The sequence below is a fragment of the Chrysochloris asiatica genome, unplaced genomic scaffold (assembly GCF_000296735.1).
Source record: "Chrysochloris asiatica unplaced genomic scaffold, ChrAsi1.0 scaffold00143, whole genome shotgun sequence".
Classification (NCBI taxonomy): domain Eukaryota; kingdom Metazoa; phylum Chordata; class Mammalia; order Afrosoricida; family Chrysochloridae; genus Chrysochloris; species Chrysochloris asiatica.
Window position 1 is genome coordinate 8,801,474 of NW_006408661.1, and position 13,838 is coordinate 8,815,311.

A 13,838-nucleotide genomic window follows, 5' to 3' on the forward strand; every position below is an offset into this window, starting at 1 on the left:
CCCTGTCCACCAGAAGCTCACAACTCAAATGGAGGCAAGCATAACTCACACATTATTGTTGTTGGTCCACTCTTTCCTTCATCAATAACTCTTTTTACTGATTTCCTAAGGCAGCACAGTGGATTAAGCATTGGGCTGCTAGCCAAAACTTCAGCAGTTCGAACCCACCAGCTGCTCCATTGGAGAGAAATGAAGCAGTCTGTTTCCATACAGATTTACAGCCTCAAGTTATCCTATGAAGCAGTTTCACTCTGTCCTCAGGGTGGCTCTGAGTTGGAATCAATTCAACAGTAGTAGGTTTTTATACCCTTCAGATTTCCCACCTAATCAGCTTCCTATAAAAGATCTGTTATCAATGTATAATCCTCAAATGCTGATGTGCCATTGAGGCTGGACCCTCTCTCTTATTATTATAGTCTTTCTCCAGAAATTTTCATCCATGATAATTCTAGGAATATACTTCAGAAAATGCACTTGACGGGTACATTTGCATTTTCCACAGTCAACTCACACTCATCAAAACCAAAAGTTAACACTTCTCAATGTAACTGCTCTTCCCATTATCTATGACAATGGCACCATCATGTATAAGATTTCCTAAGACAGAATCATGAATGGCATCCTTGATACCACATTTTTCATTATCACCATCACCCATTTCTTTTGATATATTTGTGAAGGTGGTATTTGTGAAGCTAACATAAAAATGTGGTTTTAAAAGGTTGTAGAAAAATGGAATTAAAACATATGGAATTTTCCACAAACATTTTGAAGCCCCCCACTTATTAACATTCCTTAGTTGATAAACTGTCTATTTATATTCACAATCCATTTTATTCCACCACCTGTCAATATGACATACTGTGGTGGCTTGTGTGCTGCTATGATGCTAGAAGCTATGTCACTGGTATTTTAAACACAAGAAGGGCCACCCATCGTGAACAAGTTTTACATGAGCTTCCAGACTAAGACACAGTAGGGAGAAGGATAGGAAGACCACTTCAGAAGTGTTAGTCATGGGAAATAAGGGTTAATCACTGAAATTTTTATAAATAGCAGTGGAACATTGTTAGATATAGTACCAAAAGATGAGCCCCTAAGACTGTCAGGCACACAAAACATGACTGGGGAAGAGCTATCTCCTCAAATTACAATCGACCTTAAAGACTTGGATGGAGCAAAGCTTTCAGGATCTTCATTTACTGAGGGTTACAATTTAAACTAAGAAAAAATAGCTACAAACATACATTAATATAAGAATATGGAATGCACAAAATAAAAATCTAGCAAATTTGCAAGTCATCAAAAATGAAATGGAATGCATAAAGATCAATATCTGAGGCATTAGTTAGCAGAAATGTACTTGCATTGGCCATTTTGAATCAGACAATCATAAGGATTACTAGGCTATGAACAATAAATTCAAAAGTAATGGTATCACATTTATCATCAAAAAGAATATTTTAGAATCATTCTTTTAAGTACAGTGCTATCTGTAATACGATTATATCCACATACCTGTAAGTAAAACCAGTTACTACAACTATTATTCAAATTTGTACACTAACAATGAAACCCAAGATGAGGAAATTTAAGAATTCTACCAACTTCTTCCACCACCCATCTGTCAGTTTGTCATACTTTGGTGGCATGTGTGATGCTGTGATACTGGAAGCTAAAGTACCAGAATTGAAATACCAGCAGGTCACCCATGGTGAACAGGTTTAAGCAGAACTCCCAGACTAAGACTAAGAAGAAGGACTGGATAAATAGCCACTATCTGAATAGTTAGCCACTAAAAACCTTTTGAATAGCAGAACACTGTCAGATACAGAACCAAAGATGAGAACATAATGAATAGCAGGAGAACATTATCATATTAGCATCAGAAGATAGCCCCTCAGATTGGAAGGCATTAAAATTGTAACTGGGGAAGAACTTCCTCTTCTTAGTAGAGTTGACCATGATAGCATAAATGGAGCAAAGCTTTCAACACAAATTAAAATTAAGGGAATCAGCTGTAAACATCCATTTAACAACTATAACATGGAATGTACAAAGTATGAATCTAGGAATACTGGAAGTTGTCAAAAACAAAACAGAGCACACAAAGACTAATATCCTAAACATTCATTAATGAGATGAAATGAACTAACATGGCCATTTTGAATAAGATAATCATATAGTTTACTATGCTGGGAATGACATATTCATGTGGAAAGGTGTTGCATTCACTGTCAAACAGTATTTCAAGGAGGCAAGGCTTAATGGCAGATTAGGGAACAGTGCAGTGCAAATCTCTGCCAGCAATAATACTGAATGCCAGACAAAGCAGGTTCAGGAGACAGTCCCAGAACTCTGAACTACATATAAAGGAGTAAAGGAATATTTAGAAAGATCGAAGGCTTACTGCTAGTGAGATTTGTAGCAGAAGCAAGGTAAGTGGTGTTTTCTGATCTGTGGCTGGCTGCAGGTCCTGGAGCAGCCATCTTGGTCATGATGCAGCAGTTGAAGGATCAGAGGAGCGCTCCCACTGCAGAGATCTGATTTAATGCTTGGTGATTAAGATGTGGACTTTTTTTTTTCCTGTTCATTAGTCTCACACTGTCTGTGCACCTCCACTGTAGTGACTACAGGGGGTACCTGAGTGAGTGGACACACCTGACCCCCAGAGGGTTCTACTATGCCTGTGCACATATCTGCTCAGCAAAGATCACTGAGCACAGAATCTAAGAAAGGGGATGAAACAACAGGAACTGCTTAAGCTGGACCTGAGCTGTTTCTCACTAGGAGAAAGTGCTGAACAGGGTTGAGGAGGGTGAGAGAGATAGACTAAAAAGGAAACAGGCTGAAAATTACATCCTGAGTTATGTCAAAAGGTGCAACAGTAACATCTTGAAATTTCTCAGGTAGACTTGAATGCAAGAAGCCAAGAGAGGGCATTAACGTCATACTCATATTTTGCTACAGGAATTTTTGTGTGTGTGTGGACGATTATACACTATAGTATACAATCTGTTTTATTTTTGCTGTTGTTGTCTTTTGGTTCCCTTTTACCTTCAGGGGGCTCTCTCTCTCCCTACATTACTCAAGAAGAGACAGTAATTGCAGTCATACAGCCAAGCTACAATCACACCCTATAAAATCCCACCATCCAGGCAAAAGCCAATACCAGCTGCTATAAACCAGATAGACAATCAACACAAGCTACAGTTACTCTGAGTTGAGTAATAAGAAAAGTGAAAAGGGAAGCCCATCTCCTGATCACATCTACCTGTAGGCAATCAGAAAGCTTAATAATACAGCAACATACATTCCTCTAATAAGTAAAACATATCTAATTACTGAAGATGCCCAAGAAAAAGTTGAAGATTTGGTCACATGTCCAGAAAGATGGCAGAGTAACAAATGAGCTGGAGGTATACTACACTTCCCATTGGAAGAAGCACAAGTTTTGGAACTTCCTGAGAAGGAATTCAGGAGAATGATTATTGAAGCGCATCCAAATGCTCCACAGAGAGGTTGAGGAAAATAAGGAAGAAGTCAGGAAAGTGCTACAGGGACAATCAAGTAAGATAGATACAGCAATGAAAACAATTTAAAACCTGCAACAACAGGTCCAAACTATTAATAATACAATATCAGAAATGGACAATGCACTGAAAGGGTAAAGGAGCAGAACTGAAGAGATGGAAGTCAGAACCAGTGAGCTGGAAGACAAATCTCTCAATACTCCTAAGATAGAAGAGCAAGCAGAAAAAAGGTTACAAAAATCTGACAAAACTCTAAGATTCATGTGGGACAACATGGTAAGGAATAACTTGAGAATTACTGACATTCTGGAACATGAAAAATCACATTAGTCCACAGAGACAGCTGTTGGAAGAAAATTTTCCTAACATCTTGAAAAATGAAAAGATAAGCATTCAAGAAACTAAACCAACCACAGGAAGGATAGGCCCCGAAAAGAAAATCACCAAGACATATCATAATCAAGCTCTCCAAAATCAAAGAGAAGGAAACAATCCTGAAAGTAGCTAGGGAAAAGAGAAGTGTTACTTACAAAGGCAAGCAAATGAGATTAAGCTCTGATTTCTCAGCAGAAACCATGCAGGCAAGAAGGCAATGGAGAGGCATACATAAAACCCTGAAAGAAAAAAAATGCCAACCAAGAACCGTCTACCCAGCAAAGCTGTAAATCATATACAAAAACATTCCAGGATAAACAGAAGCTAAGGGACTTTGTCGAAGCCAACCCAGCATTTCAAAACATCCTAAAAGGAGTTCTTTGGACTGAGGACCACCAAGAACAGACAACAACCAGAGATTGATATACGTGTCAGCACCACCCAGAACTCAAATGACAGATGAGAGTCCAAAACAGAACAAAACTACAAGAATGAATTCAGAAGATCTGGAAGGTCAGTCTATGATCAAAATAATTACAATGTGGAAGAAGGTAAAAACATAAGAATACAGATCTGGGTGATGAGGAGGTCAGGAAAATTGGAGGATAGAATAGACTGTTTTAAATGGAGGGAAAAGTTAATGGACTATAGGATAACCTCCAAGAAAATTATTACTTCACAACATACCAAGAAAATGAAAAGCCAAGAACAACATGGAAATATTAAAACTTGAAAAACACAAAACACGTACACTCAGTACAGGAAGGCATGCAGAACAAAGAAACTAGCAGGACCACACAAACACGCACAAAAAAAACCATGACAGTAATTAATTCATACCTACTGATAACTACACTGAATGTCAACGATTACAAGCCACAACATGAGTAGATATATGCACACCAATGTTTATCACAGGACTATTCACAATAGCAAAAGGATGGAAACAGCCTAAGTGCCCATCAATGGAAGAATGGATAAACAAACTTTGGTACAATACACACATGGAATATTATGCCACCTTGAAGAATAACAAGGAAGCTCCATGCCATCATACAACATTGATGAACCTTAGGGACATTATGCTGAGTGAAATTAGTCAAATAGTGCATAAAACCATTATTGTAAAAAATTAAGAAAAGATACCCATACTAAAAGGAAAACAAAAATCTTTCTTGGTAAGCAGGGAAGGGAAGGAGGGGATGGTAGTGCACAGGGGACGGAATAGACACATCATAGTTCAGGTGTTGGGAAGGGCAATACACAAGAAGGGGGAGGAGGATGGAAGAACGGGAATATTAGGCAGTTTTGCATGGGCTAAATTAGGAGCTCTGGTAGCGTAGTGGTTACGAATTGGGCTGCGAACCTTAAGGTCAGCGGTTCGAAACTACCAGCCGCTCCGCGGGAGAAAGATGAGGCTTTCTACTCCCGTAAAGATTTACACCCTCGGAAACCCTGTACAGGGTCGCTATGGGTCGGAACCGACTCGACGGCATTAAACAACAACAACAACAAATTAGGCAGAAGTGAACAGTGATGTATGCTCAACCTTGGAACAACAGGGCTCTGTGATACAGGAATTGAAGCATAGTCTGAATGGGTGAAAAAGGGGAAATAATATTAAGATTCTTGACTATCTTATGAATAATGGTTTCCCTTGACTATTATTGTAAAATAGACACTTCAGCAGGGCAGAAAGGAGTATCAGGAGACATGACTACAGAAAGCTTATAAGCCCATCTTCATCCTGTCACTCACTGGAAAATCTAAAAGGGATTCTAGAACTGGCCCAGTAAAATAGCTTCTTGTGGAGCCTTTGTAGTTTATAGGGCTTAGGTAGAAACCTAACCCCAGAACCTTCTGAGGTTGGACATTCCAACGTGAAAGGACAAGCAGAACAGCCTGAAGCAGCTAGAGGAACAGAAGATACTTCTTGAAAGAAACACCAGCATGAAAAATCAAAAACAAAAATGGCAGTCTGATTAGCTACTTCAAGAACAAATAATTTGTTCGCTGGGGAGCCATCAAGGAAGTAATCAAGTCCCATCAGGACAAATCCCCCTCCAAGACAGAAACTCAAAGGGAACACAGGAGCAGGCATGTAAGCTTGCTGGTGACCACGTTGCTCTACTGGTGAGTGGAAGTGGGGAAAAGGTAATGAAGAAATGAGCTGGGTTCGACCATGTTCCATAGACTTCCGTCCACCTGGAGATGACAGAGAGAAGAGGAAGCGTTGGTTGGTCCAAAGTATGTCATGGGACTCTTGATCCCATGACAAGGACATAGCCACAGAAAACCAGAGCTGAGAGAAGCATCCAGCTGATATGAAGTGAGGGGAGATGCACAAGAAACCTCAAACTTGCAGATAGTACCCGTTTAACCTAGCTTCGAAGGCTTGATGATCAGAACTCAACTAGAGGAAGATAAAAAATTTCTGGATAAAGAAAATAAGTGTAAATTGCTACAATTTGATTAACTTGATCAATACTTATGTAGTCACTCAAAATACCAACTGAGAGGGAAAGAGTCCTCAAATCAAGGATCAATCCTTGTGCCCTTGGGTTGTTTAAATGATTATATATTCCTGAGTGCTTTTGTGTATATACCATCCCCCCCCCAAAAAAAGAGAGGGAATAAAAGCAAATATTGTTGAATGATGATGCACAGAGGAGATTGCAATCATTGCAGTATCAATGCAATAAAATGATCAGTGTAAAACCGATGTTCTTCCATGTAAACTATCACTCAATTCACAATGAATACTTTTAAAAATCTGAAGAAAGCTGCATAATACAATGACAAGTTAAGCAGGCTACGTTTAGTAGTATTAAAAAAAAAAAAAAAAGGCTTTGGAAAATACCTTTAAAAAGAAAGAATATTTCAAGATCTACTTTGAAGTACAATGCTGTCTGTGATAATATTCATATGCCTATAAGGAAAGCAACATTCTTATAAATGGAGAAAAGACTGAAGTTGTCAAAGACTTCATTTTTCTCAAATCAACCATCAACACTCACAGAAGCAGCAGCCAAGAAATCAAACGATGTACTGCATTAGGCAAATCTTATATACAACACCTTTTTAAATTGTTGAAAAGCAAAGAGCAATTTAAGGACTAATGTGTGCCTGACTCAAGTCATGGTATTTTCAGTAACATCATATGCATGTGAAAACTGAACAATGAATACAGAAGACTGTAGAAGAACTGATGCATTTGAGATATGGTGTTGGAGAACAATATTGAAAGTACCATGGACTGCCAAAAGAACAAATAGATCTGTGTTGGATGAAGTACAGCCAGAATACTCCTTGGAAGTCAGGATGGCCCGACTTCATCTCTCAAACTTAGGACGTATCATTAGGAGGGACCAGTCACTGGAGAAGGATATCATGTTTAGTAAGGTCAAGGGTCAAAGAAAAAAGGAAGACCCACAGCGATATGGACTAGCAAAGTGGCAGTATCAATGGGATCATGTGTAGCAACTATTGTGAGGTAGGCCCAGAACCAGGCAGTGTCTTGTTCTGTTGTGCATAGGGTCTCTATGTGTCAGTACAGACTGGATAGCACCTAACAACAACAACAACAAGGAAAACCAGGTAATACCACTATTATTCAAATTTGCACACAAACCACTAAATCCAGTAATGATGAAATTAAATTTCTGCTGTGGTGGTGCAGGATAAGCATTTGATTGCTAGTAGCAGGGTTGGTGATTCAAACCCACCAGCCACACTCCTTGGAAAACCTATATAGAGTGGTTATGAAACGAAACCAACTCAATGGCATACAACCGCCACCAGCTTCTTCAGCCTGAAATAGATAAAACATGTAATCAAGAGCACTGATAATTACTGGTGATTAGAATAAGCAAGTCTGATACAAGGTGGAAGGATCTGTAGTTAGAAAATAAGGCATTGGTGATAGGAATAATGCTAGAATCACATGACAGAATTTTGCAAAACCAATGACTTACTGAAAATACCTTTTTTAACCAACACAAAAGACATCTCTACACATGAACCTAACCAGATGAAACACACAGGATCAAATTGATTACATCTGTGGGAATGATAGAGACACTCAGTATTTTCAGCCACAACAAGGCCAGGGCAGACTGTGGAAGAGATTGAAGCTGAAGAAAATGAAAAGATGTCCATTACAGCCAAAACATGATCTTGAGCGAGTATATCCCACCTGAATTCAGAGACTATCTCAAGAAGAGATTTCATATATTAGACACTAATGAACTAAGACCAGAAGAGTTGTGGAATGCAATCAAGATTATCACACAGGAAGAAAGCAAAAGCTTATTAAAAAGACAGGAAAGAACAAAACAAAATGGATGTCGAAAGACAGTTTGAAACTTGAACTTGAGCTTAGAAAAGCTGCCATAAATTCAAGCCAGATTGAGAAGATAATGTGGAATGAGGGATATCATTGCTGACATCAGATAGATCTTGGCTGAAAGCAGAGAATGCCAGAAAGATGTTCACTTTTGTTTTATTGACTTTCCACTGTGTGGATCATGAAAAACTACAGACAACATTTCAAAGAACGGGTATTCCAGAATACATAATTGTGCTCATGAGTAAACCTGCACACAGAACAAGATGCAGTCATTAGACCTGAACAAGGGGATACTGAATGGTTTAAAATAAGAAAAAGTATGCACCAGGGATGTATTTTTTCACAAAATTTATTCAATCTGTACGCTGAGCCAATAATCCAAGAAACCAGATTATATGAAGAAAAACTTGGCAACAGGACTGAAGGAAGACTCATTAACAACTTGCAATGTGCAGAAGATGCAACCTTGCTTGTTGGAAAAAGAGGACTTAAAATACCCAATGATGAAGATCCAGGACTACAGCCTTCAGTACTTAAATGTAAAGAAAAATATCCTCACCACTAGACCAATAAAAAACACCATGATAAATGGAGAAAAGAATGAAGTCATAGACTTCATTAATTTGATTCACAATCAACTCATCAAAGAAGCAGTCAAGAAATAAAAACGGCAATTGCATTCATCAACTCGCTGCACAAGACCTCTAAAGTGTTCAAGAGCAAAGATGGAAGTTTGAGGACTAAGCTACATCTCACCCAACACGTGGTATTTTCAATCAGCTCATAGGCATGTGACAGTTGGACTATGAATAAGAAGAACGTAGAAGAATGGATGCATTTGAGTATGATGTTGGGGAAGAATGTAAAATGTATCCTAGACTACTGGAAGAACAAACAAATCAGTCTTAGAAGTACAGCCAGAAAGCTCCTTAGAAGTCAGAATGGCGAGACTTCTTTTTTCCTACTTTAGACATAGTATCAGGAGGAATCAGTTCCTAAAGAAGGACCTCATACTTGGTAAACTGGGAGGGTAAGACAAAAATAAGAAGACCACCAATGAGATGGATTGACACAGTGGCAGTAGTAGTGGGCTCAAGTATAACAATAGTGGGGATGGCACAGAACCTGACAAGTGTTTCGTTCTGTCACTGTGGTCACTGTGAGTCAGAACCAACTCAATGGAACCTAACAATAATAACAAAAGGTCAGGCATACGTTAGTTCTCAAAGTAACATCTCTTCTTTTTAATACTTTAAAAAAAGATCATATGCAGCCGATTTTCCCTATGCAATATAAAGTTTGATTTCTATTACTGCTTCCATGGGCACTGACTGTGGAGCCAAGCATAATTAAATCCTTCACAACTTCAAGATTTATCATGATGTTGTTTACTGGTTCCGTTGGGATGAATTTTGTTTGCTTAATTTAATTAATGATTTTTATGTAATTCATTTTAAAGAGTTTTTATCTATTTAAAAATACTAGTCCCGCATCCCAAATAGAAAATACTTACACAAAATTGTGCTTTTGATTTTTAGTTTATTATATCTTCTAAGTATGATTACTGAGCAAAAGTTAACAGAATGTAACGTAAATTTGCGTTTTTATAAAATATTAAAATTGGCTAGTTTGCATAAACAATATAACTAAGACTAACATGAAACTTTTAATATTGTATAAAACCCACTGCCATCGAGCTGATTCCGACTCAAAGCAACCTTGTTCAGGGTTTCTGAACCTGTAACTCTTCACAAGAGAAAAAGGCCTCATTTTTAACCCATGGAGCAGCTGGTGGGTTAAAAAGTTGATTTTGTGTTTAGCAGTCCAGTTCTTATCCTATAGTATTACAAGAACTCCTTGCAATATTGTATAGAAAGCAGAAAACAAAGTAAGTATTCAATGCATATGAAAATGTTATCATTTTATAAGCAACTGAATGAACATTAAAATATACTTTACCTGCCTTTTCGTTGTATGGCACTAGCTTTGGAAATCCACACCATTTTTAACATTGTAACAAAATTCAGTGCATCAAAAGATTTCTGTAATATTTAAAACACATTTATGTTACGCATACAAAAATGTATTTCACAGAAAATATTTTTTAAATGTATCAACATATTTTAACTTACTGATTTTCATTCAAAACCTCTAATGACTACTGAAATGGCAGGATATTGATTAGGAAGAAAAAAAATCCAAATCTTGTGGTTATAAACATTCTAAAAAATTTTTAAAAAGTGAAATCTCAGTAGGTATATAAAACTTCCCTTTCTGGGTTTTGGAGAGCTATTTGTTCCTTTCAGACCAAAGTGCATACTGGCAAGTAGCTCTTATAAGGTATGAAAATCTGATAGAACTAACTTGTTTTATTGTATTTATTCCCTATAGACTTTACACCATTTTAGTGAATAGAAGAGAAAAGACACTTTCTGAAACACTTTTCAAGATGTTTATATGATAGCGTAAGAATACAGACAATTATACTTAATAAATTCCAATCCCAAAGTGACCACCATTCATATGTCAGTTTGTCATACTGTAGTGGCATGTGTGTTGTTATGATGATGCAAGGTATGCCATAGATATTTTAAGTAACAGCAAGGTAAGGTCACCCATAGTAGACAGGTTTCAGTGGAGCTTTCAAACTAAGACAGACTAGGAAGTAGGAGAGGTGGGTGACTTCTGAAGGGTTAGTCACTGAAAGACTTATAAATAACTATGAAACACTGTCTCATATAGATAGTGCTTGGAGATAAGTGCTTCAGATTGGAAGGAACTCAAATAATCAGAAAGTGAAATGTGTGAAGTATAAATCTAGGAAAATGGGACATCATCAAAAACGAAACATAACACATAAAAATGGACTGGTATTGGCTATTTCAATCAGACAGTCATATGATTTACTATATCAGGAATGACAGATGGAAGACAAACAGCTTCACATTCATTGTTAAAAACAGCATCTCAAAATCTACCTTGAAATACAATGCCGTCTGTCATAAACCAATATCGATACGTCTAACAAGGAAGACCAGGTAATACAACTATTACTTTACAGAACAACAACTAAAGCCAGTGATGATGAAACTGAATTCTACCAACTTCTGCAAACTGAAAATGATGACATATGCAATCAAGAATCAATGGTTGTTGTAATTAGGCGCCATCGAGTCAGTACCAACTCATAGCAACCATATGCACAACAGAACAAAATGCTGCCGGTCCTGGGCTAACCTCAAAATTGTTGCCATGCTTGAGCACAATGATGCTGCCACTTTGACATTCCAACTTGCTGGGGGTCTTCCTCTTTTTCTCTGACTCTCCCACTTACCAAACATGATATCCTTCTTCAGCGGCTGATCCCTCCTGCAATATGTCCAAAGTATGAGAGATGAAGTCTGGCCATCCTGGCCTCCAAGGAGCACTCTGTACTTATTCTAGCACAGCCCTGTTAGTCTTTTGGCAGCCAATGGTATTTTCAATATTCTCCTCCAATACCAAGACTCAAATGCATCAATTCTTCTACCGTCTTCCTTACTGTCCAACTTTCGCATGCAAATGAGGTTATTGAAAGTATCATGGATTGGGTCAGGCACACCTTAGTCCACAAGCTGACATATTTGATCTTCAATACTTTAAAAAGGTCTTGTGCAGCAGATTTGCCTAATGCAATGCATCGTTTGATTTCTTGCCTACTGCTTCCATGAGTGTTGATGATTGATCCAAGAAAAATGAAGGTCCTTAAGAGCCTTTTCAGGAGTTCATAGCTCACTTGTTATAAGCAGAGAAATGCACTATCTCCGATGGCCAGGACAGATAGTTGATAGTGAAACAATTGGCTTTTCAAAATGCTAATGAGTACCATAAGGAGGCCCTTTGGCCTCACCAGAAGAGAGCTAGTTTATAAGAAATGATCAGCCTCTGTGCTGAAATTGGACCTTCTTATGTGCAGGGAGTGACACTGGCTGGCGCCAGGCAGCAAGCCTTCCAAGGGAGGAACAGCAACAATCATGGGGGCTGTTTTTACCTGTAGTAAGGAAAGTCATTTTGCAAGAGACTGTTGGCAGCAGCAGAGGGCAGCAAATTAACCTACAATTATACCTGGTGGACTAGACATGGTTCATGGATATAAGTAGTTACAAGGATAAAGGCACTCAGAGCAGGGTATGTGATAATAACCTTAAAAGACCTGGTAAAGGCAGGGCTTGATGGTGGCTAGGGTGGAGGTGCAGTGAAGGTCACCGTCAGCAATAATACAGAATACCAGGCAAAGCAGATCCAGGGCAGAGCTCCAAAACTTGGAACCACAGAGATAGGAATATTTTAAAGGTTTGAAGGCTTATAGCTTGTGGAGTTTGGAGCTGAAGTGAAAAATCGTGTACTTTTGAATCAGCCGGGCCGGGCTTGAAGGCCTGAGCTGAAATCCTGGGCGAGACCAAGCGGCAAGATGAAATAGAGGGAGAAGAAATATCACAGAAAAACGCCGCAGGAACCTTGGGACGAAGGTGGACAATATACTTTGTCAGTTTTGCTTTGTTCTGATTTTCGTTTTTTCTTTGGTATCTGGTAATTGGCACACTCACTGTTTGCCCACCTCCATTCTGGAGAATAGAGGGAGAGACTGAGCCAAGTGGCCATCCCCAACCCTCACCGCTGGTGGGTTCTTCTGCCAGGCATCCGCACAGATACTCAGCCCAAGCAGAGACCCTGAACTTTTAATATCTGTTTCCTTTTTGTTCTGGTTTTTAACACGGAAAAGAGTAGAAGAGAGCTGAAGGGAGGGAAAGAGAGCCAAAGTTTGGATTGGAGCCTGAGGTATAGCATAACAACCAACATTGGCAACCTCATGTTAAGCTACAGTTTTTTTTGTTTTTTCCCTTCTTTTTCTTCTCTCCCTTTCCTGTGATTAGAGACTGCAGTATTCAGTCTTGTTTTTGTTGGTGCTGCTTTTTTTTTTTTCTTTTCTTTCTCTCATTCCCCCCTCCCCACCACTGGTGCTGTTATGCTGTTATATGCCCCCCCTTCTGCGTTTGGAGGATTCTTTGCCTCCCTATATTACACAAGAAGAGTCAGCAACTGCTGCCATTTAACCAAGTTACAATCACACTCTATAAAACAAACCCAGGCAAGAACCAATACCAGCTACCATATATCAGCTGGTATTGGTTCTTGCCTGGGTTTGTTTTATAGAGTTGTCACCAGGGAGGCAGACAACTCCTGTGAAAGTTACTCAGAGTTAAGCAATAAAAAGAGTGAAAAGGGAAGCCCACATCCTCATCACATCTTCCTGGAGGCAATCAGAAAGCATAAAAAATTACCAAAACATATACTCAATTAAGTATTAAGGCCACAGATAAACATTAAGCATGTCCAAGAAGCAATAGCAGATGACCATATCAGCACATGTCCAGAAAAAAGACAAAATGCCTGAGACAAATGACCTAGAAGTAGACCTGGACTCCATTCTGGAAGGAGGGCAGGCCTTGGAAATGCCTGAGAAAGAATTCAGAAAATGATTATAAAATGATTCAGAACACTTTACAATGGAGTTGAGAAAAATAAGGAAGAAGTCAGGAAAG

At 38.6% G+C, this 13,838-nt stretch overlaps 1 protein-coding gene across 1 annotated transcript in view; it reads right to left on the reverse strand.

Annotated features, from left to right (window-relative positions):
- Window positions 1-13,838, reverse strand: part of LOC102821983 (probable ATP-dependent RNA helicase YTHDC2-like) — a 131,131-nt gene that overhangs the window by 35,690 nt on the left and 81,603 nt on the right. The window contains exon 17 of the mRNA XM_006870539.1: window positions 10,216-10,298. Coding sequence (XP_006870601.1) covers window positions 10,216-10,298 — 83 coding nt within the window. The remainder of the gene's footprint in view (window positions 1-10,215; window positions 10,299-13,838) is intronic.